At 41.4% G+C, this 22,060-nt stretch overlaps 1 protein-coding gene and 1 long non-coding RNA gene across 5 annotated transcripts; both read right to left on the bottom strand.

Moving 5' to 3' along the window:
• Positions 1-328: 328 nt before the first annotated feature.
• LOC104676585 lies at positions 329-1,434 on the bottom strand. The gene is made up of 2 exons (XR_749941.2): positions 595-1,434; positions 329-507 (listed from the first exon to the last, which is right to left on the bottom strand). It is a non-coding gene; the product is annotated as an uncharacterized LOC104676585 (long non-coding RNA).
• A 9,392-nt stretch (positions 1,435-10,826) lies between these two features.
• Positions 10,827-19,555, bottom strand: LOC104676584 (amyloid beta A4 precursor protein-binding family B member 1-interacting protein-like). Of its 4 annotated transcripts, XM_030940061.1 has the most exons (5): positions 19,105-19,522; positions 16,538-16,779; positions 14,900-15,099; positions 13,834-13,937; positions 10,829-11,318 (listed from the first exon to the last, which is right to left on the bottom strand). In XM_030940061.1, the coding sequence occupies exons 3-5, from the start codon at positions 14,934-14,936 to the stop codon at positions 10,923-10,925; spliced, it is 537 nt and encodes a 178-aa protein (XP_030795921.1). In that variant the 5' UTR covers positions 14,937-15,099; positions 16,538-16,779; positions 19,105-19,522; the 3' UTR covers positions 10,829-10,922. The 4 variants fall into 4 exon arrangements, with proteins under 4 accessions (XP_010379738.1, XP_010379737.1, XP_030795921.1 ...); XM_010381438.2 differs by lacking the exon at positions 16,538-16,779; XM_010381436.2 differs by lacking the exons at positions 13,834-13,937; positions 14,900-15,099; positions 16,538-16,779 and having other exon boundaries at positions 10,827-11,225; positions 19,105-19,555.
• Positions 19,556-22,060: the final 2,505 nt, after the last annotated feature.

The following is a 22,060-nucleotide window of genomic DNA, read 5'->3' as shown; positions in this document are numbered from 1 at the left end:
TTGGTTGTGAAAAACACTATCTTCTTCAGATGATGTACTAAAATCAAAACTAACAGATGATCTATGTCTGGAATAAAAGTGGTTATTTGTTAACAGATGCTGGTGAGGCTGCAAAGGAAACTCCTGTTCACTGTCACTGGGAATGTAAAATAGGTCGGCCACTATGGAAAGCAGTTTGGAGATTTCTCAAAAAAATGTAAAACAGAGCTACTAATTGATCCAGCAATCTCATTACTGGGAATATACCCAAAAGAAAATACAACATTCTACCAAAAAGACACACGTAAACCTGTACACACGGCACTTCTATCTAATATAAAAGTTGGCATTATTTTAAAATGTGTTTGTGAAAAAATTTCACCCATGGTAGGGATGAAGAAGAACATTCTTGCTAAGGTCAAGAGCCATACCACACCTAATGGCAGCCCCGGGGACAGGGCTGGGAAAGCCAGCAGCACCAGCGTCCTGGGCACATCCCAGCAGGTGTTGGCTGAAGCAACAGGTGCCCTGGGGAAATGGAAAGGAGTTACTTAGACACAGTTGCTGATTCTTGAATTTCCTGTTTTTCCCAGGATGTCTTTATCATTTTCTTACCCTCCTGTCTATGTTTAGACACATGGCCCTCAGAGGTGACTTGTTGGCTGAAGAATGAGGAATTCATTACTGTCCTTTGATCAAGGTAGAGAGAGTTATGTAATTTCATAAATTGTCCATATCTGATGATGGAAATAAAAAAGAACTGAACAGTTGGAGAAGACACATTATATTCAAGAATAGAATAACTCAATATCGTCAGGATGTCAATTCTTCCCAAGGTACAGATTCAATGCACTTCTAATCAAAATGGAAGCAAATTATTTCATGGACATAGAAAAAGTAATTCTAAAACTTACATGGAGAAGAAAAAGACCTTGAATAGATAACACGATATTGAAGGAGAGCAAAGCTGGAGGACAGACAGGCACTACTCAACTTCAAGACTTACTGTAAAGCTACGGTGATCAAGGCAGTATCATATTGATGAAAGAATAGACGGGTTAATGAAACAAGGCGGAGAGTTTAGAAATAGAGACACATCAATGTATTTAATTAATCTTTGATGAAAAAGCAAAGGCAACATGATGAAACAAAGATTGGTTTCTTCAGAAAGTGGTGCTGGAACAACTGAATATCCACATGTAAAACAAAAAATGAATCAGATCTTACCCCCTCATCAAAATTAAGTCAAAATGAATCACAGACCTAAATGTCAAATACAAAACTATAAAACTTCTGGAAAATAACAGGAGAAAATCTAGACTCTCTTGGGTTTGATGATCTCTAGAAAAAAAACGCCAACGTTACAATGCATAAAAGAAATAATATGACAAGCTGGACTTGGATTAAAATGTCACATTTTTGTTGTGTTAAAGTCACTGAAAGGGAAGACAAGACACGGACTGGAAGAAAATATTTGCAGGAACATATTTGAATAATGAATTTTATCCAAAATATACCAATATTCTTAAAACATAATAGTAAGAAACAAATGACCCAATTAAAAAGTGAGCTAAAGACTGTAACGGGCATCTCACCAAATAAAATATACAAATAAGAAATAAGCATTTGGAATGACGCTCCATATAATAATCCTTAGGGAAAGGCAGTAGTGAGCTCCCACTGCACATCTATTGGAATGACCAAAAGCAAGAACATGGTCACCCACTTTAATCACTTGGTCCCCATCACATAATTAAAGGGTGCTGTGGGCTTTAACTCTGCAAGCTTGGTGTGTAAAGAGTTCGACATAGATATGATATAGTGACTAGAAGTCTTTTATTTATTTTGAGAGAAAGTCTGTTGCCCAGGCTTGGAGTGCAGGAGCACAAATTACCAAACAATAACCCAAATCCAGAAGACTGAAAACGTCAAATGCTGTCAAAGACGTGAAGCAACAGGACCTCTCATTCCTTGTTTATGGCACAATCACAGATCGCTGTACCCACGAACTCCCGGGCCCAAGTGATCCTCCCACAATCAATCTCCCAAGTAGCTGGGGCCACAGGCGGGCACCACCATGCCTGGCTGATTTGCATTTTTGTAGAGATGAGGTTTCCCTGTGTTGTCTAAGCTGGTCTCAAACTCCCGGGATCAAGTGATCCTCCCATCTCGGTCTCCCAAAGCACTGGAAGTACAGGCATGAGACACTGCACCCAGCCTGGCAGTAAGTATTCTTACTGTGACTTTTAAAAGTATTCTATTGTAACTTAAAAAAACTCATGCTGACATTTATCTTTAATGGATCCAATTACTTATTTTATAGTAATCAAGGAATCTTTCTGATACTGTTCCGTTTCCAAACTGTACCACGTAGCATATAGGTTTTTTTTTTTTTTTGCACTTATTATTTTGATATGATGTAGTTTTTAGGAGAGAGCTTTTTCTCAGTTTCTCTTCTTGGTTCTTTACACCAAAATAACATTAGAAATTGTGAAAATCTATTTGGGCATGGCGGTGCATGGTAGTTCCAGTTACTAGGGAGGCTGAAGCAGGAGGAGTGCTTGAGCCCAAGAGTTTGAGACCGGTGTGGGCAACATAGCGAACCCTTATCTCTAATTTTAAAAAATAACTGAAAAAATTTAGAATTCTAAATTCTCTAAGAATCTGTATTACTAAGGGATGCTAGTGTGTTTTCTAAGTTATTATTATTATTATTTTTTGAGACCGAGTCTCGCTCTGTCCCCCTGGCTGGAGTGCAGTGGCGCGATCTTGGCTCGCTGCAAGCTCCGCCTCCCGGGTTCACGCCATTCTCCTGCCTCCGCCTCCCGAGTAGCTGGGACTACAGGCGCCCGCCACCTCGCCCGGCTAATTTTTTGTATTTTTAGTAGAGACGGGGTTTCACCGTGGTCTCAATCTCCTGACCTTGTGATCCACCCACCTCGGCCTCCCAAAGTGCTGGGATTACAGGCGTGAGCCACCGCGCCCGGCTCTAAGTTATTTCTTTGAAAGTATACTTTAAACTCTTCATCTAAATGAAGAATGCAGTTCTGGAAGCAGACACTCTTAATAAGTATATGGTAAGATTTTAATTTCAGAATTTTTAAATTGTAGTTTTTAAACATATTGTTCAAAGGCCTTTGATCACATTTGAAATTTTTAAATTTCAAAAGATTTTGTATTTAGTTGTTTAAATAATCGTTTTGAAGCTCTTGCATCACTATGAGATACTGGAGGTTAGAGAACATACTTGTGTTCATCCTAGAGTACCGAGAATACGGTCTTGTCTATAAAAAGCATTTTAAGAGGTTTTCAATGTGAATAAATAAGCAGATAAATGAATTTTTATGTAATGGAATGTTACAAGTAAGATAATATGCATAATATATCTAATAATTAAATCTAATGCATTTCTAAAATATGACTTAAATTTATAGTTTCTTGTAGTGTTTAGAATGCATAAATTCAGGTGAGTTATGTTGAGAAAATATGTCTTAAATAAGAAGACAATAAATCAGAGATATGTAGTAAATAGGAAAGACGGTTACTCTATATTTTCTAGTATCCTCCAAGTGGAGTTTAGATTTTAAAAATTTTAATATATTTTAGTCTCAACACATGCTCTATTAAACATATATTTTCAAGCAATACATTACTCTTTAGAATTCTGATTACCAATACTTTCTTCAGGTGAAAAGTTTATAAGACATTCGTTTTTCCTCTTTCTGTAGTAAGAATGTTCCAGCTTTTAGGTAGTGGCTGAAGGCCATGTTTAATTAATTGAATGTCTTTTTATATAATAAAATTTTTATTACACAGGTATTAACAAAATAATCACAGTGTAAATGCTCATCAGCATGATAGAAATGTATTATGAACAAAAGTCTCTATTATGTGTATTTCATCGCATATGTTATAGCAGTTGCTTTTCCTCTTCTTTCATGACTGAAGCTCATACTTGATTGACTGGTCATGTCTCTTGTTTGTTTCTCCCTCCTCCTTCACCCTTTTTTTTTTTTTTTTTTTGAGACGGAGTCTTGCTCTGTCGCCCAGGCTAGAGTGCAGTGCAGCTCACTGCAAGCTCCGCCCCCCGGGTTCACGCCATTCTCCTGCCTCAGCCTCTCAAGTAGCTGGGACTACAGGCGCCGGCCGCCACGCCCGGCTAGTTTTTTTTTGTATTTTTTTTTAGTAGAGACGGGGTTTCACCGTGTTCGCCAGGATGGTCTCGATCTCCTGACCTCGTGATCCGCCCGTCTCGGCCTCCCAAAGTGCTGGGATTACAGGCTTGAGCCACCGCGCCCGGCCTCCTTCACTTTTTTAAAAATTATTTACCCCAGACTTTTTTCCTTACAGAATACATTTCTTCAGTGTCTGGTTTTTAGGCTGTCTCTGTCTCAGTTGTCACTATATTTAGTTACAGGTTTCTATTTAGTTTCTATGTATGGTTTTCAGTAATCAATCATTGTACCCCCCCACCCCATTATTCTCTTTCTCTCTGTTTTTTGGAAGAAGCAGAATTTATACAATTATTTATACTTAGCTATTTGACACATAGAATGGAAACAACCTATACTATTTCAATGCAAACCCATTTAAATAAGGTACTATTAAAAACTAAAATCTCACATTTTCCACACAAGAGGTAATAAACCTGTAAATCGTGAAGGGATATTTCAAAATATAACATGCAATTTAAATTTTTAAATCTTAATTATTTCTACAATACTATAAGCTATGTAAGGGTAAATTTTTGTCGTAGGGTATTTTGGCCAAAAAATAATCTAATGGATGCCAGCATGTTTGTATAATAATCAATTAGAAGAAGGGGATGAAAGGAAATAATTCAATACAGAAAAGTAAGATAAACATAAAGACTACATAAGAGTCAAGATGAGACTCTTATTATATTATAAGATTATTATAAATATTATATAAGATTATATATTATATATAGATATAAACATTATATATATTATATAAGATTATTATAACAACACAGTGAAAATAGTGGTTTAAACGAGAGCAGGAACTCTCTAGAATAAAAGCTATGATATAATTTATTTAAAATAAAAATTAAGAAAAGATAGCCAAGTAATAAAATACTGCTCAGATGTCTTTGAGTGACTTATAGCTGATTTTCATAAAAAGCTGAAAGAAAATATAAGGACGACTATAGGTAAGAGCAATTTGTTGTACTCTTTAAAATACCTAGTAGAGGCTGGGCACGGTGGCTCACGCCTGTAATCCCAGCATCTGGGAGGCTGAGGCAGGCGGATCACGAGGTCAGGAGATTGAGACCATCCTAGCTAATACGGTGAAACCCCCTCTCTACAAAAAACACAAAAAATTAGCCAGGCGTGGTGACGGGCGCCTGTAGTCCCAACTACTTGGGAGGCTGAGGCAGGAGAATGGCGTGAACCTCGGGGGGCAGAGGTTGCAGTGTGCGGAGATGGAGCCACTGCACTCCAGCCTGGGCAACAGAGCAAGACTCCATCTCAAAAAAAAAAAAAAAAAAAGAAAAAGAAAAAAAGAAAAAAAGCCTCATAATTCTATAATTAGGTAAGCATTTCTCTTGTACAACTAAAAATTTCAAGGTTAATTTTTATAAAAGTCCTCTTCCAGAATCTTGGTGTTTTAGAATTAAATGTTTTCATTCAATTCAAAGATGTATGTTGCAAAAATATTTCAGAAATATTTACCTATGTAAATGAAATTACATTCTTGAAACAAATGTAGAAATATGTAATTGAAAAACTTAATCCCATGTTTTTTTCTCTTCTTTGATTTCATTTTCAAAATATCAGCATTCTGCAAAGGTTTGTATTATTTAATTCTACCCATTTAGTCTATCTTACAAATCTTTACCTTCTTATCACCATGTAATTTTCCTGATGTAGGTCATCTACTCGTACTCCAAATGTATTTATTCAGCTCTTTCTTCCAAGCCCCTTGGATCCCTCAAATTTTATAGGTCTCAAACTGAAAACATCATTTTTATTCTTTTCCTGATTCTAATCTGTCATGTGGTTTCCCCACCCTAGTAAATAACACCTAGGAAGTAGCTGTGAAACACTCAAGCACTTCAACCTGCCCTCAGCCCTCCTCCATGTCACCAATCCAGTCACACACCAAATTTTGTACTTTCTACCTTCTTATAATCTTCCATCTCTCATTCGCATAACTGACTCTCTACCTATAATTTTGACATACTCCTTTCTAGTTTTGCCCCATCTCCCCATGTTCCTCTATCTTTACACTGCTAGAAGTGTCACCTTTCTAAAATACATTTGTAATAATGTAACTCATCACATAAAGGGGTACGTTCACATTCCAGCAAGACACATGTCTTATATGGTGTGGTTCCATTTTATCTCTTCATCTCATTTCCTCCGACTGTGTTCCAGTTTTACCACGTCCCTTTGGCACCCCTCATTTGCAATGTTGTTTCATGCCTTATTATTTTACACATCCTATTGCACCTAGACTTTGTATCCTGACTCTGCACTTCGTCTGTCCTTCCAAATATGGCCCAATTATGGTAGCATTTTCTATGCTTTTCAGGTAAAACTGATTGTTCTCTCCTTTGTGCCCTTATGTATTGTATTGACTTAAATTGTAGAACTGGTGAACTACACCTTTTTCTGTTTTTGTGTTCATATGTCTCTGCCATTTCTTGAATATAGGTCAGAATCTATCTTCTGTGTATATTTTCTGCTTCTCCCAGGATAGTGCCTGTGATTTGATAGATACAATGTATGTGTGTGTGTGTGTGTGTGTGTTTTTTTGTCTTACTGACAAACTGAGTGAGTGAGTGAATAAATACATTTTTTTCTGAAGCTTTTTTTGTTGTTGTTGCTTTTGTTTTTTGTTTGTAATAGGAGGGAGCAACAAAGACAGTAACTGGAAAACAATAAAATGACATTGGCATTATTGAACGAGCTCCACAAAATCAAGCAAGCGATGACAATTTTATTTTTTTATACTTAAATAATAGAAGTGGTAAGTCAGTGAATATCTCTGAAAATATTTTTATGCTTAAACGCTGTTATTTAGAAAATAACTTTATAGACCCAAATATAATGTCTACTTAAAAAAAAAACTTTTTGCTATCGTTTTCCATACTATCAATTCTTTTTCCTGAACCTGCTTCAATCCTGAATTCTATTTTTGCTATTACTGTTATTTTATTGAAATATTCATAAATGGATATAGTATATGTTTTACAATTTACAGTAAAAAATGTTCTCATATATGTGTCTGTGAATAACATTTTGTAGATAAGATGCCGACATCAGAATCAGGACAAAAAGAAGATACGAAATGACCTTCAAATACTGAGGTACAGTGTATTGTTGTTGTTGTTGTTGCTATTGTTATTTTAAAACATAAGTAATGAGTCATGTTAAAACATAAAAAGATGATTTGACTTTATTCTGTCATCTCTGCATGTGTCCATAAGAAATTATTTTCAGATGTTTATCAGAACATACTTTATAATCATGTGCCAACTAGATAACTATTGCATAGTGCAATTCTGCTAATTTGCAGGATTAATTTAAGAACCCAGTGTAGAATAGTGCAAAAGAAAATAAGTCTTAGAAGTCACTAGGAATCTATTTGAGTTCTGAAGTTAAGTTTGTCTAAAAACTAAAGAATTTCTCTGCATTCACCTATGGGCAAATATATGATTCTGTGTATCTCCAGATTATGAAAGCTCTATTTGGATTCAGAGAGAAAGAGTTTAAATGGTAGTCTCAGTCTTGTACAACTTGGAACTTGAAAAGATAATGCTTGGGACTTGAAAGTGTTGGTATATTTTGATTATCCAGTATATAGCTGAAGAAACATTTCAGGAGCTGGATAAACATGAGAAATAGGACACCTGTAAAACTATAATAATAATAATTCGGTTGAGTAGTGTTTTCATAAGTAGACATTCTTTTCACAAAGAGAACTCTTTGAGTCCCTTTGTGGCAGCCAGGTTTGCAGCCACATAAGTGTCAAATAATAATGATATATTCCAAGGTCACAACGGTGGATGTGGAAGAGATAGGAAAGGCCTCACCACTTAGATAGAAGCAGCAGCTGCATAGTGGTAACAGCAATAAGTGGATGTCAAAAGATAAGTCTGTATTTTGGTTCTGCCACTTACTAGCTATGGGAACTTGGAACAAATCATTTAACCTAATCAAATACCAGTAACCTTGTTTATAAAAATAGTGCTCGTATCTACCTCTTAGGTCTGCATGATGAAATAATGTTGTAACAAATGTGAAAACACTTGTAAACTGAAAAGTCTGTATACAAATGTAAGACAAAATGATCAAAGTGGCATTTAAGTGAAGACAGTATTAGTAGGACAAGAATGGGGAGTAAGAACAGGCATGTGGATTTCTAATTAGGGGTAAGGGGATGATAACTTTCAGCAGGCTACTACTGAAGATTTCCCATAGAAATATAGCAGTCTGGAAAGGTAGACTTTTCTGATGAGATTTTAAATGTTTTGACCTGGAGTAATTTTTAAGATTGCAATTCTAACAGATTGGCTATAAAATAGATTTGTAGGTGTTTTAAAAATTTATAGTAAGAGGCTGGGCATGGCGGCTCACACCTGTAATCCCAACACTTTGGGAGGCTGAGGTGGGTGGATCATGAGGTCAGGAGATCGAGACCATAACACGGTGAAACCCCGTCTCTACTAAAAACACAAAAAATTAGCGGGGCATGGTGGTGGGCGCCTGTAGTCCCAGTTGCTAGGAGTGAGGAGGTCTCAGCCTCAGCAGTGAGGAAGTCTAAGCCTCGGTGGTTTTGGAGAGTCACTGCTGCTAAAGAATCTATTTGGGATTGTAAAGTAAGGATAGATTTCGTTATTTCTTGCAAACTGTCTGAGAAATCCTTTGAGAGTGTGTGGTAGTAGGATAATGAAGTAGATAAACCAGCTATTCCAGTTCCTGTAGCAGGAGCCATTCCTAACCCTGTAAGTAGGGGTATTAGTTGTATGGTTGACGGACTTGAGCTTTAAGGAGTACTGATGAGGTCTGATTTCCTTGGGCAATGTTAATGTTGGGACTTAGCTAAGGTGCAGGTGCCTGTCCAGTTAGTGGGGAGGTAGATATAGGTCGATGTTCCACATAAGAAGAATATACCTTGGCTGGGTAGACAGAACTGGTTGTGTATGTTAAAAAGGTGTGTGAGTTTGTTGTTTTCATTTTCCCATACTCCTAGAGTACTTGCCAAGGTAGCTCCGGTGAGCGACTGGAGAGCGGTGTTGGGAGCAAACTGAGTGGCTCCCTGTGTTCTATTTTCCCATTGGAGAAAAAAACGTTTTGTATCTACTAGGAACCATTCGGGACAGTGATTGAAACAGGGGATAAGAAGGCATTCACTAGTGGTGGGGGCGCTGCTGCAGGGGGTCCGGGGTGAATGGTCATGCAGGGAGTATGTTTGCCATTATAAAACCTGGACAAATAGCTAATGTCACAAATAGCTAACGCATGCTGGGCTTAATATTTAGGTGATGGGTTGATAGGTGCAGCAAACCATTATGGCACACGTTTACCTATGTAACAAATCTGCACGTTCTGCATATGTATCCTGGAACTTAAAGGAAAATAATATTTTTTAAAAAATTAAAAAGAAAAACCATATTATTACTGTATCTGACATCAAAAGAACATAGTATACTAAAAGTGGAGAGTTACTGTTTGTGAGATAAAATTTAATGTAAAGCAAATTTACCTTCTATCTTGTTTCAAGCATATGCTCAAATAAATTAAGAACACCTTGCCAGTTTTAATTACTAAATAATTTGGTTTTAAAACTAAATTTGTTTCATTTTAAATTTCCACTTAGCCTGCAGGGGTGTCCAATCTTTTGGCTTCCCTGGGACTCACATAAGATGCACTAACACTAGCGATAGCTGATCAGCTAAAAAAAAAAAAAAAAAAAAAAAATGCAAAAATATCTCATAATTTTTTTAAGAGTGAGTCTTGCCCTGTCGTCCAGGATTGAGTGCAGTAGCAAGATCTCAGCTCACTGCAGCCTCCACCTCCTGAGTTCAAAGGATTCTCCCACCTCAGCCTCTGGAGTTGCTGGGATTACAGGCATGCTCACTGTGCCTGGCTCATTTTTGTATTTTTAGCACAGATAGGGTTTTGCCGTGTTGGCCAGGCTGGTCTTGAACTCCTGACCTCAAGTGATCTGCCAGCCTTGGCCTCCCAATAGTGCTGGGATTACAGGTGTGAGCCACCGTGCCCTGCCAAGAGCTCATAATGTTTTAATATTTGTCGGGCAGCATTCGAAGTTGTCCTGGGCCGCAGGAGCCCATGGATTGAGACAGCATGATCTACAGCTTACTCTTCCCCAAATATTAAAACGTACCATTAATTACCTTCCTTAATTTTAAGAAAATAGCCTTTTAGCCCATCAGAACCCAATTTGAAAGAGAAGAGATACAGGTAACAAGAGCCTAGGATAAACTGGGCACTAAATGTATCTCTGAGGGAAGACATTCCAGACTGAAATATACATCAATAAGATTGCTTTTACCTGGCCCTACATTCTTATTTACAGGATACTTACAGCGCTGTAATAACAGAGAATTCAAAAATTATCTGAATAACTATTTTTTAAAATTACTGTTATTCAAGCATTAAAGAAGCAAAACCAAAACAGCCTGTGTCCAGGGCTCCAATCAGTCAAGCAACGGGAATCTCAGAGCAAGGGAACAGGCTCTGCTTGTCATGTTTTCTCATTTTCCTCTCTCAATTTTCCTGAAAATTCTGAAGGTCGCAGAGGTAGAGATGAAAATCTAAGGTCACCAAGACTTAAGGCGGCATGGGATGGTGAAAGCTATTTTTAATTATAGTGTTGACCTCCAGATCTACTGACCCGGTAATCTTTGTATAAATACAGTAGGAAGAACGTTTAACATTTATTCATTTGTTTTATTCATGTGTTGGTTCTGAACATTGAAGCTCCGCGCCTGTTGGGAGGGTGGGGCATAGGAGGCCTCTTGACGACCGCTGGGGGAGCGGGCACGAAGTCCGGGGGCGGGCGGCTCCATGAAGTCCACGGGCGGTGGCAGGAGCTCTGGATCCTCCAGCGGGTGTGGCGGCAGCTCTGTGTCGTTCAGTGGAGGCAGCCGTGGCAGTGGGCAGGAAGTCGTCGGGCGGGGCGGGGAAACCCCCGCCGTCAGTGCTCTTGGCCTTGCGGGGCGTGACTGGGCTGCAGATGGTGTCCCAGGACCTCTGCAACAGAGTGGGGGGCAGGGTGGACTTGGGGCCATGTGGGGCCGGGGGTGCTCCTGGCTCCTGGTGGTTCCCGAGGGCTGGCTTCCTATCCTGCAACCCAGTGACAGCAGCATTCATTATTTTAAAATTTTTGAAATTTTAATTTATTGTGATTAATTAATGGACACAGGGTCTCACTCTGTCACCCAGGCTGAGTGCAGTGGCGCAATCTGGGCTCACTGTAGCCTCGACCTCCAGAGCTCAAGCGAATGCTCCCACCTCAGTCCCCTGGGTAGCATTCCTTATTCTTGACAAAACAGCCCCAGTGGACAGGACCATGCCATAGATAGGTGAGTCTCTGTCTGCCCACTGGGGAGCCTCCGTCCCTCAGTCACTGAGAGCCCTGGGTGTTCGTGAGCTCATCTTTGCTCTGGAATAGGGAAATGACTCTCAATGGCCTTTATTATTATTATTATTATTATTATTATTGAGACGGAGTCTTGCTCTGTTGCCCAGGCTGGAATGCAGTGGTGCCATCTTGGCTCACTGCAACCTCCACCCCCTGGGTTCAAGTGATTCTCCTGCCTCAGCCTCCCAAGTAGCTGGGACTACATGAGCTGGCTACCACGTCCTGCTAATTATTGTATTTTTAGTAGAGATGAGGTTTCACCATGTTGGTCAGACTGGTCTCGAACCCCAGACCTCATGATCTGCCTGCCTCTGCTTCCCAAAATGCTGGGATTACAGGCATGAGCCACTGCGCCTGGTTTTTTTTTTTTTTTTTTTTTTTTTTTGACAGGATCTCGCTGTGTCACCCAGGCCGGAGTGCAGTGGCACAAGCTCAGCTCACTGCAACTTCTGACTCTAGGGCTCAGTGATCCTCATGCCTCAGCCTCCTGAATAGCTGGGATAACAAGCATGTGCCACCATGCCCAGCTAAGTTTTGTATTTGTTGTAGAGATGGTTTTTTGCCATGTTGCTCAGACTTGTCTCCAACTCCTGGGCTCAAGTGATCTGCCCACCTTGGCCTCCCAAAGTGCTGGAATTACAGGTGTGAGCCGCCTCACCCAGACACTTTACCTTTTCTCTACTGCATGAAAGTTGGCTGGTTCACCGGGTATAAAATGAGCCCCGTAGTCCCTATTATGACATGTGTCTCAGATTGTGATGAGATCAAATGAGATACATATGAGTTCTGAAAAGAAAAATCACCAGTGCGCTATTGGTAGAAACCAGAACACCAAATTTGGCTGAAGTCTAATAGAGACATAGTCCTTCCTCTGCCAATACTGGCATAGATAATAATAATTTGTATTTATATAATGAAACATCCCCAGGCAGCTGGATTGAATCCCTCTGTTTTAGTGACAATTATCATTCCAATTTACATTTCATCAGGGTTCCAGTTTATTTCTTCCTCTGCTTAATAACCTCTTACCACTGAAGATTAAATTTGGAAGTTTTTTTTTCTAACAGTGCCTTCTGATTTAGTTTCTATTTTAGTTTATTTACTTAGCATGATAAGCTAATTAACTGGTGATGTACATTTTCCTTTTTAAAAAATTTCTGAAGAGACAGCTTGGGTATTGATGTTCACATATAGTTAAGTGATTTCTATTCTGGGATTCTTTTATTTATTTTAGCATTTTTAAATGCTTTCCTTCGATTGGCATTATAGAAATAATGAAAATAATAATAGCTGAAAGCGCATTGCATAAAGAGATTGTCAGGCTTGAGAAGATAATGAAAACACTAAAGAAATAGAACTTTTACAGGCCTGCAGTGGTTGTCAAAATTATAAGAAGTTCAATAAATACCAAGATTTAGTTGTTTTCATGACTGGCTGATGGACAAAATGAAGGGGCGAAATAAGTGAAAAATTGCTAAAGTGAAGCACCCTGCCTGTCCTAGCTGGGTGACATGCTGTTGTCACAGTTATTTAAGGTTGTTTTGACTCACACATGAGAAATATTCAACAGAATTTATACAGTCAACTGAGAGGTTTTGAACTAGATTAGTAACTAAATCATAATTATTAGCTATGATTTTAAGATAGATTTAAGTGAATCCTCATTGATCTATTTGGTTGAAAAAATGTTGTGGAGGATGTCATCCCTACTGGCTATCATTTTACAACGTATCTTCTCCTTCATCACCCTGGGGATATATGTAGGACACTAGTGGGGACAATAGAAAATGCACATTTTTAGTGTAACCCTTTTTATATTCATTTCTTTTTTTAAGACAAGGTCTTTATCATGTAGGCTGGGGTGCTGTGGTGCGATCACAGCTCACTGCAGCCTTGAAATACTAAGCTCAAGCCATTCAAACACCTCAGCCACCCAAGTAGCTAGGACCACGGGTGCACGCCACCAAGCCTGGGTAATTTTTTTATTTCTTGTAGAGATGAGCCCTGGTTCTGTTGCCCAGGCTGGTCTGGAACTCTGAAGCTCAAGCAATTATCCTGCTTCGGCCTCCCAAAGTGCTGGGATTACAGGCGTGAGCCACCGTACCCAGCCTGTTTTCTCTTTTTAAAAGAGCAGTTATTGGAACAATGCGAATGGTTGAGAACATGGGCTTTGGGGGACGGCTGTGTGGAATGTATGCAGCTGCTTGCTGGTTTTACCTTGGATGTTTCAGTGTGTGTCTGGGCCTCTTGGAGAACAGCACTGACAGAATGTGCAGCCTGGGGCATCTGTCCATTGGGCTGGGTGGTGCCATTTATAGGTCCTGAGAGGGAGGAAGCCAGAAAAGAAAAGCGAGCAAAGCATTTTCAACATTCTTGAAAGTTAATCTGAAAATACAAAGCAGTTTACATCTCTAAAGCAAAGAAAGATACTTGCTGGCTACTTCTTACAAAAATAAAAAATAAAAAGAAAGCAATTCACAGGCATGGCATGGTACACAAAACCTTACGAAAAATCTGAGGTTCTGTGACAAAACTTTATAGGAGATTCAGCAGAAGATTCAGGAAGGTGAGTGCGGTATTTGATAAAGCCCACAGAGGAGGGTCTGGATTAACTGGGATCATGAACAGGAATAGTATGTTTTACCTTTGAAAACCTTTTGATAATTGAAGAATAAACCTTGAAAACCAATTTTCTTTCAAATAAATTGTATTGTTGATTTCTCTAAAATGTATTTATCTAGTTTCATACTGTGCTGAGTACAGGAACAACTTTCGAACATTGTCTTGGACAAAGAGTATATTGGGCTGGGTGCGGTGGCTCACGCCTGTAATCCCTGCACTTCGGGAGGCCGAGGCGAGCAGATCACGAGGTCAAGAGATTGAGACCATTCTGGCCAATATGGTGAACCCCGTCTCTAATAAAAATACAAAAATTAGCCAGGGGTGGTGGCAAGTGCCTGTGGTTCCAGCTACTCAGGAGGCTGAGGCAGGAGAATGGCGTGAACGTGGGAGGCGGAGCTTGCAGTGAGCTGAGATCACACCACTGCTCTCCAGCCTGGCGACAGGGCGAGACTTAGTCTCAACAACAAAAACGAAACAAAAACAACAAAAACGAAAAACAGATAACAACAACAACAACAACAAAGAGTACATTGAACACAGAAACAACAGACACAAATTTGGACAAAATGTGCGGGTCCCTGAACTAATCTGGAATTAGATGTGGGTTTTTGTTTGTTTCGTTTTCCCCAACAGTCCTGGTATTATGATTTTATTTTCTTGCCTTTTAATTTGTCCTTTTGACACAAAGCTTGACTCATGGAAGGTCTGCAGTTAGAGAATCAGATAGAAGAAGCTCTATGTTGATTTCTTGGCTCTTTAGAAAGGATCCCGCCAAGGATGGCCACCTCTCCACATCCGGGCTGTTTCTCCTGCAAGTGAATTGTAGCCCAGCCCACACCAGAAGGTCTTCAGCTCCTCTCCCTGTGAATGCAGAGATGCTTTAGCCATGCTTGGCACCACTGTTCTGTCTAATATTCACAAACTGCCTGTTTATTTCTTCAACTAGTTTTCCAGTAATTTGAGTAACCCATTAATTTACAAGACAACTCAAAGAATGACTTCAGGACATTAGAAAAAAAAAAGTGGGTGGGGAACGTTAGTTGGGTTCTGCTGGCTCATTCCTGTATTCCCAGCCCTAGGGGAGGCCGAGACAGGTGGATCACTTGAGGTCAGGAGTTCAAGAACAGACTGGCCAATTTGATGAAATCCACTAACTGCTAAAAATACAAAAAATTGGCCAGGCATGGTGGCTCACACCTGTAATCCCAGCACTTTGGGAGGCCGAGGCAGGCGGACCACGAGGTCAGGAGATTGAGATCATCCTGGGATGAAACCCCATCTCTATTAAAAATACACAAAATTTGCCAGGCGAGGTGGCGGGCACCTGTAGTCCCAGCGACTTGGGAGGCTGAGGCATGGGAATGGTGTGAACCCGGGAGGCAGAGCTTGCAGTGAGCCGAGATCACGCCATTGCACTCCAGCCTGGGTGACAGAGTGAGACACTGTCTCAAAAAAACAAAACAAAACAAAAACAAACCAACGAAAAAAAAAAAACAATTAAAAAATTTAGTCAGGCATCATGACCCACACCTCTAATCCCTGCCACTCGGGAAGCTGAAGCAGGAGGATCACATGAATTTGGGAACCAAGGGTTGCAGCGAGCTGACATCGTGACATAGCATTCCAGCCTTGGTGACACAATGAGAGTCAGTCTCAAATAAAAGGATGATACTCAGGGGGAAATGGTGGGAAGGGGGAGAAAGTTGAGACTACAAATTGTATTCCATGTGTACTGCTTGGGTGATCGGTGCACCAAAATCTCACAAATCACCACTAAAGGAGTTACTCAAGTAACTAAATACTACCTCTTTGCCAAAAATTTATGAAAAGAAAAATTTAGAAGAAATTTTAAATTGTGAAAATTTACTGTCATACTTTCAAGTTACAAAAGCACATCTATCATGAGACTTAATTATTCTAATGTTTAAAGAAATGAAGAGAACAATCAGAGTTTAAATAGAAAAGCTGTCAGACATTTTGTCTTCAGCAATGAAATCTCTAGCATATGTTTTGTATTTTGAAACTTAGTTTTCAGCCAGCCTGGGGGAAGAAGAAGAGGAAACAGAACTGAGCATTGGGGTATGTAGTGGGAAAGTAAGAAACCGGCTGGAAGCAGCAGGGAAAGAAGAGGGGTGAGGACTCGAGGCAGAGCCAGTCCTCCTGCTTGGGGCCTGGGCATAGGAAAGCAAACGCCGGGCAGGAGGAAGGAGCCCCAGGCTGTGGATGCCTCTGGGGGAACCTTGGGTCAGCAACGGCCAGAGGAGCTCCTGAACTTAAGCAGTATCTGCCACCTCCCTACCTTTGGGTGTCTTCTGGTGGCCAATGTGCTGCTGTCAGGACCCTCGCTGGCTCCCGAATTCGACTGGGCAGGCTCCAAAGCAGTGGAATCCAGCACTACTGCCACCTCCACCTTGTGGATCTCTGAGATGCAGGACGATTTCACTCACGCACCCTGAGATAGCCCCGCTTATGGCTGGCATTGGGCAACAGTGTGTTCTAGGCACCTCTGCTCCTGTATGTCGCGGCCTGCGTCTTTGCTGTCTGGACACTCGTAGATGTCAGAGTCAGAAGCTGGCTGTTGAGAACCCTTGTGCCAGCCCTGATTGGGTCTGGCTTTGGTGAATATTCAACAGTTCAGTGTGGACCACAAGGGACACCCCTGCTGTTCTCAGACAGCATGGGCCTTGGCTTGCTCCCGAGTCTGCATAGGTGAACACCTATTGCCTCTTCCTGGCAAAAGCATTACTGCCACGGGCAGCCCTGGGCCATGGGGCAGCATTGCACTAGCAGCCCGCATCTGTACCCTGAGCTGACTTGTCTGCTAAAAAAAACCTGCCAACCTCTCCAGTTTATTTTAGAATGGCCTGAATGCAATACACCTGAGACCTGTTACTGGGGGAGAAGAGAGCACAAACGGATTCATCCTCCTGCCACCACTGCCCAACAACTGAAGACCACCAACTAGGATCACCAACTGAAGAGCACCAACTAAAGAGAAACAACTGAGGGTACCAACTGAGGGCACTAACTGAAGGCAACCAATGAGGGCATCCACTGAAGGCCAGTGGCCCTGCCAACCAGACCACATACTGGTTAGTGGAAACACTCAGGTCCAGAATCCTTTGCATGTGTCCCCCTAGCTTGGAACTGAGAGCTCAAGCACCAGGCTCACGAGGCCCCGACCTGCCAGCGGACCTCCCCCACCTTTCATTCATGGCTGGCTGCTAGAAACTTTCATGCTGCTCACTGTGAAGAAGTTCCTAGGGATCATCACCTTACGATAAATGATGCTAAAATTACTGAAACCAAATCTGCCTCATGTACTGTCTGGGATTCAAAGAACTCTCTTTCCCCCATAACCTCTGAGATTTTTACAAACAAGAAAAATGACAGATTTCTGCAGCTGCTGTCAGAAAAACACATTGCCATGAGCTACACCTACACTATAATGTCAAATCATATTTCACATATATATATACACATATATATTAAATCCACACATATTCCATTTACATTTTTTGAAAATAACACACATATTCAATCAAATTAACAAGAGTAATAGAATACATTTTCTAAAAATTATAGACAAAGTATATCACAGTTTTCTAGTGATCATTTTGATACAGCAACTTAGAATCTATGCCTTGAACAAAAAAAGAGGCTTATGTAAGAGAAAAGCAACACATAATACAAGATTTTAAATGTGATCATCACTGTTACTTTTAGCTGGCAATTACCCACTAAATGTATTGTGAACTGCTTTGTGACTAAGGTGACTCATTTAATCTTTGTGATCCTTGCTTTCATTATCTCAAAAATATGAGTAACAACATTTTATAAACTTGCTCTGAAAATTAAATGAGAGAAAAATAATCCTTCTCTATATATTTAACACTTACAAAATGACAGGCATTGTGTCCAGGTTTTTACACACTTACCTTATCGAAGCCTCATAACAACCCTATCTTTTAAATTACAGGCATTTTGCCCACCCAAATTTTTACTCATTTACCTTATGGAAGCCTCATAAGAATCCCATCTTTTATAGATAAGCAAAGTGAGGCTCAGAGGAGTTAAAAACATATTCACGATCACATCCTAATGAGTGTTGGAACTTGGATTCAAATCCACTTGTCTCTGATGCCAAAGGTGGTGCAAACTTAATGAAGACCAAGATATACCCAGTACATGGAGGGATCAAGACATGTGCATTCCCTTTCTCTACTGTCTTATGTATGAATTTCAATGGCTTTCATGGCCTCAGAAAAATCCTAAACTCCCTCCCAGGTTGCCTTGCAGTCCTTCCCTTCTTCTTGGAAATGACTTGGAATCTGCATATTTAGAACACAAGCATCTCCTTAGAAACAGGATTGTTGATCAAGAAACCAAAGTTTTGGCCGGGGATGGTGGCTCAAGCCTGTAATCCCAGTACTTAGGGAAACCAAGGTGAGCAGATGACCTGAGGCCAGGAGTTTGAGACCAGCCCGACCAAAATAGTGAAACCCTGTCTCTCCTAAAAAGAACAAAATTAGTTGGGCCTGATGGCGCATGCCTCTAATCCCAGATACTCCGGAGGTTAAGTCAGAAAAATTGCTTGAACCCAGAGGGCAGAGGATACAGTGACCTAAATTATGGGTATTGTACCCAGATTTTTACACACTTACTTTATAGAAGCCTCATAGAAAACCTTTCTTTTAAATTACAAACATTTTGCCATGGTTTTCATACATTTACCTTATGGAAGCCTCATAACAATCACATCTTTTATAGATGAGAAAACTGAGGCTTTGGATGCTTCTGGGGGAACCTTGGGCCAACAATACCAGAGGAGCTCCTGAATTTAAACGGTATCCGTCGCCTCCCTACCTTTCGGTGTCTTCTGGTGGCCAGCGTGCTGCTGTCAGGACCCTCGCTGGCTCCCAAATTCGATTGTGCAGCCTCCAAAGCAGTGGAGTCTGTGCTACTACCACCTCCACTTCGTGGATCTCAGAGCTGCAGGACAGCTTCACCCACCGCACGCTGAGATAGCCCGGCTTGCAGCTGGCATTGGGGAACAACGTGTTCCGGGCGCCTCTGCTCCTGTATATCGCGGCCTGCGTCTTCACTGTCTGCATGCTAGTAGACGTCAGAGCCACAGGCTGGCTCTGCAGAATGCTTGTCCCAGCCCTGATTAGGGCTGGCTTTGGTGCATATGCCACAGTTCAGTGTGGACCCCATGGGGTAAACTCTGCTCTTCTCAGGCAGCTTGGGCCTTCGCTTGCCCCCAATTCTGCAGAGCTGAACACCTCTCTCCTCTTCCTGGCAAAAGCATTGCTGGCATGGGGAGCCCTGGGCCATGGGGCAGCAATGCGCTAGCAGTCCTCACCCCGTGTCAGCCCTGTAGCATGACCTGACTTGTCTGCTAAAAAAAACCCTGCCAACCTGTCTGGTTTATTTTAGAAGGGCCTGCATGCAATAAGCCTGAGAGCTGTGACTGGGGAGGAGAGAGCACAAACGGATTCATCCTCCTTCCACCACTGCCCAACAACTGAAGACCACCACCTGAGGGTACCAACTGAGGACACAAACCGAAGGCAACAATTGAGGGCATCTGCTGAAGGCCACCAAGTGAAGGCCAGTTGCCCTGCCAACCAGAACACATCCTACTTCAGAGGAAACAATCAGGTCCAGAATCCCCTGCATGCCTCCCCAAAAAACTTGGAACTTGAGAGCACAGGCACATGGCTCACAAGGCCCCGCCCTGCTAGCGCCCTGCCCCACCTTTCATTCATTGCTGGCTGCTGGGACCTTTCAGGTTTCTCACTGTGAAGAAGTTCCTAGGGATCATCCCTTACAATGAATGATGCTAAAATCACTGAAACCAAATCTGCCTCATGTAGTGTCTGGGATTCATAGAATCCCCTTTCCCCTATAATCTCTGAAACATTAACAAACTAGAAAGAAGAGAGATTTCTGCAGGTGCTTTCAGAAAAAACCATTGCCATGAGCTAAGCCTACTCTATAATGTCAAGTCGTATTTCATATATGCACATATAAATCCAATCAACATATATTCAATTTCCGTTTTTGAAAATAACAAATATGTTCAATCAAATTAAAAAGACTAACAGAAGAAATTTTCAAACATTTACACACTAACTACATCACATTTTTCTAATGATCGCTTTGATAGTGCCACTTACAATCTGTGGTTTCAAAACACCAAGAGGATTATGTAAGAGAAAACCACAACATAATACAAAGTTTTCAATATGGAAATCATTGCCACTTTTAACTAGAAATTACCCAGTGAACGCACTGTGAACTGCTTTGTGACCTTGGTTATCTATTTATTCTTTCTGATCACTGGTTAAATTGTTTAAGAAATATGAGTATCAACAATTTTATAAACTTCCTCTGAAAATCAGATGAGAAAAAATAATCCTCCTTCTCCATATACTGAACACTTAAAAAATTATAGGTATTGTGTCCAGATTTTTACACACTTACCTTATAGAAGCCTGAAAGAAACGCTCTCTTTTAAATTACAAGCATTTCGCCATGGTTTTTACACACTTACCTTATGGAAACCTCAAAACAATCACGTCTTTTATAGATGAGAAAACTGAGGCTTTGGATGTCTCTGGGGGAACCTTGGGCCAGCAATGGCCAGAGGATCTTCTGAACTTAAGCAGTACCTGTTGCCTCCCTACCTTTGGACGTCTTCTGGTGGCCAACGTGGTCCTGCTGTCAGGTCCCTCGCTGGCTCCCAAATGCGATTGGGCTGACTCCAAAGCAGTGGAGTCCGGCGCTGCAGCCACCTCCACCTCGTGGATCCCAGAGTTGCAGTACGACATCACCCACCACACCCTGAGGTGGCCCCACTTGCGAAGGACATTGGGGGACAGCATGTCCCTCTGGTCCTGTTGATCACAGCCTGTGCCTTCGCTGTCTGCACCCTTGTAGATGTCAGAGACACAGGCTGGCTCTGCAGAACCCTGGTGCCAGTCCTGACTGGGGCTGGCTTTGGTGCACATGCGACAGTTCAGTGTGGTCCCCATGTGGCACCCCTGCTCTTCTGGGGTAGCTTGGGTCTTTGCTTGTCCCCAAGGCTGCAGGGCTCAACACCTATCGCCTCTTCCTTCCCAAAGCACGGCTTGCGCCGGCAGCCCTGGCCCATGGGGTGGCATTGCACTAGCATCCGGTACCCCGTGTTACCCCTGTACCCTGAGCTGGCTTGTCTGTTAAAAAAAACCCTGCCAACCTGTCTGGTTTATTTTAGAAGGGCCTGGAGGCAACAAGCCTGAGAGCTGTGACTAGGGAAGGAGAGAGCACAAACGGATTCATCCTCCTTCCATCACTGCCCAACAACTGAAGACCACGAAGTAAAGAGAAACAATGGAGGGAACCAACCGAGGGCACTAACTGAAGGCAAAAAGTGAGGGCACCCACTAAAGACCACCAAGTGAAGGCCAGTTGTCCTGCCAACCAGAATGGATCCAGGTTCTAGGAAACAATCAGGTCCAGAATCCCCTGCATGCTTCCCCACAGACTTGGAACTTGAAAGGACAGGCACATGGCTCGGAAGGCCCCACTCTGCCAGCAGCCCCGCCCCACCTTTCATTCACTGCTGGCTGCTGGGACTTTTCAGGTTTCTCACTGTGAAGAAATTCCTAGGGATCATCACCTTACGATGAATGATGCTAAAATTACTGAAACCAAATCTGCCTCATGTACTGTCTGGGGTTCAAAGAACCCTCTTTCCCCCATAACCTCTGAGATTTTTACAAACTAGAAAAATGTCAGATTTCTGCAGCTGCTGTCAGAAAAACACATTGCCATG

The sequence above is a fragment of the Rhinopithecus roxellana genome, chromosome 11 (genome assembly GCF_007565055.1).
Source record: "Rhinopithecus roxellana isolate Shanxi Qingling chromosome 11, ASM756505v1, whole genome shotgun sequence".
Lineage (NCBI taxonomy): Eukaryota > Metazoa > Chordata > Mammalia > Primates > Cercopithecidae > Rhinopithecus > Rhinopithecus roxellana.
Note: the sequence above shows the minus strand (reverse complement) of the source record. Positions and strands in the feature narration are given on the sequence as shown.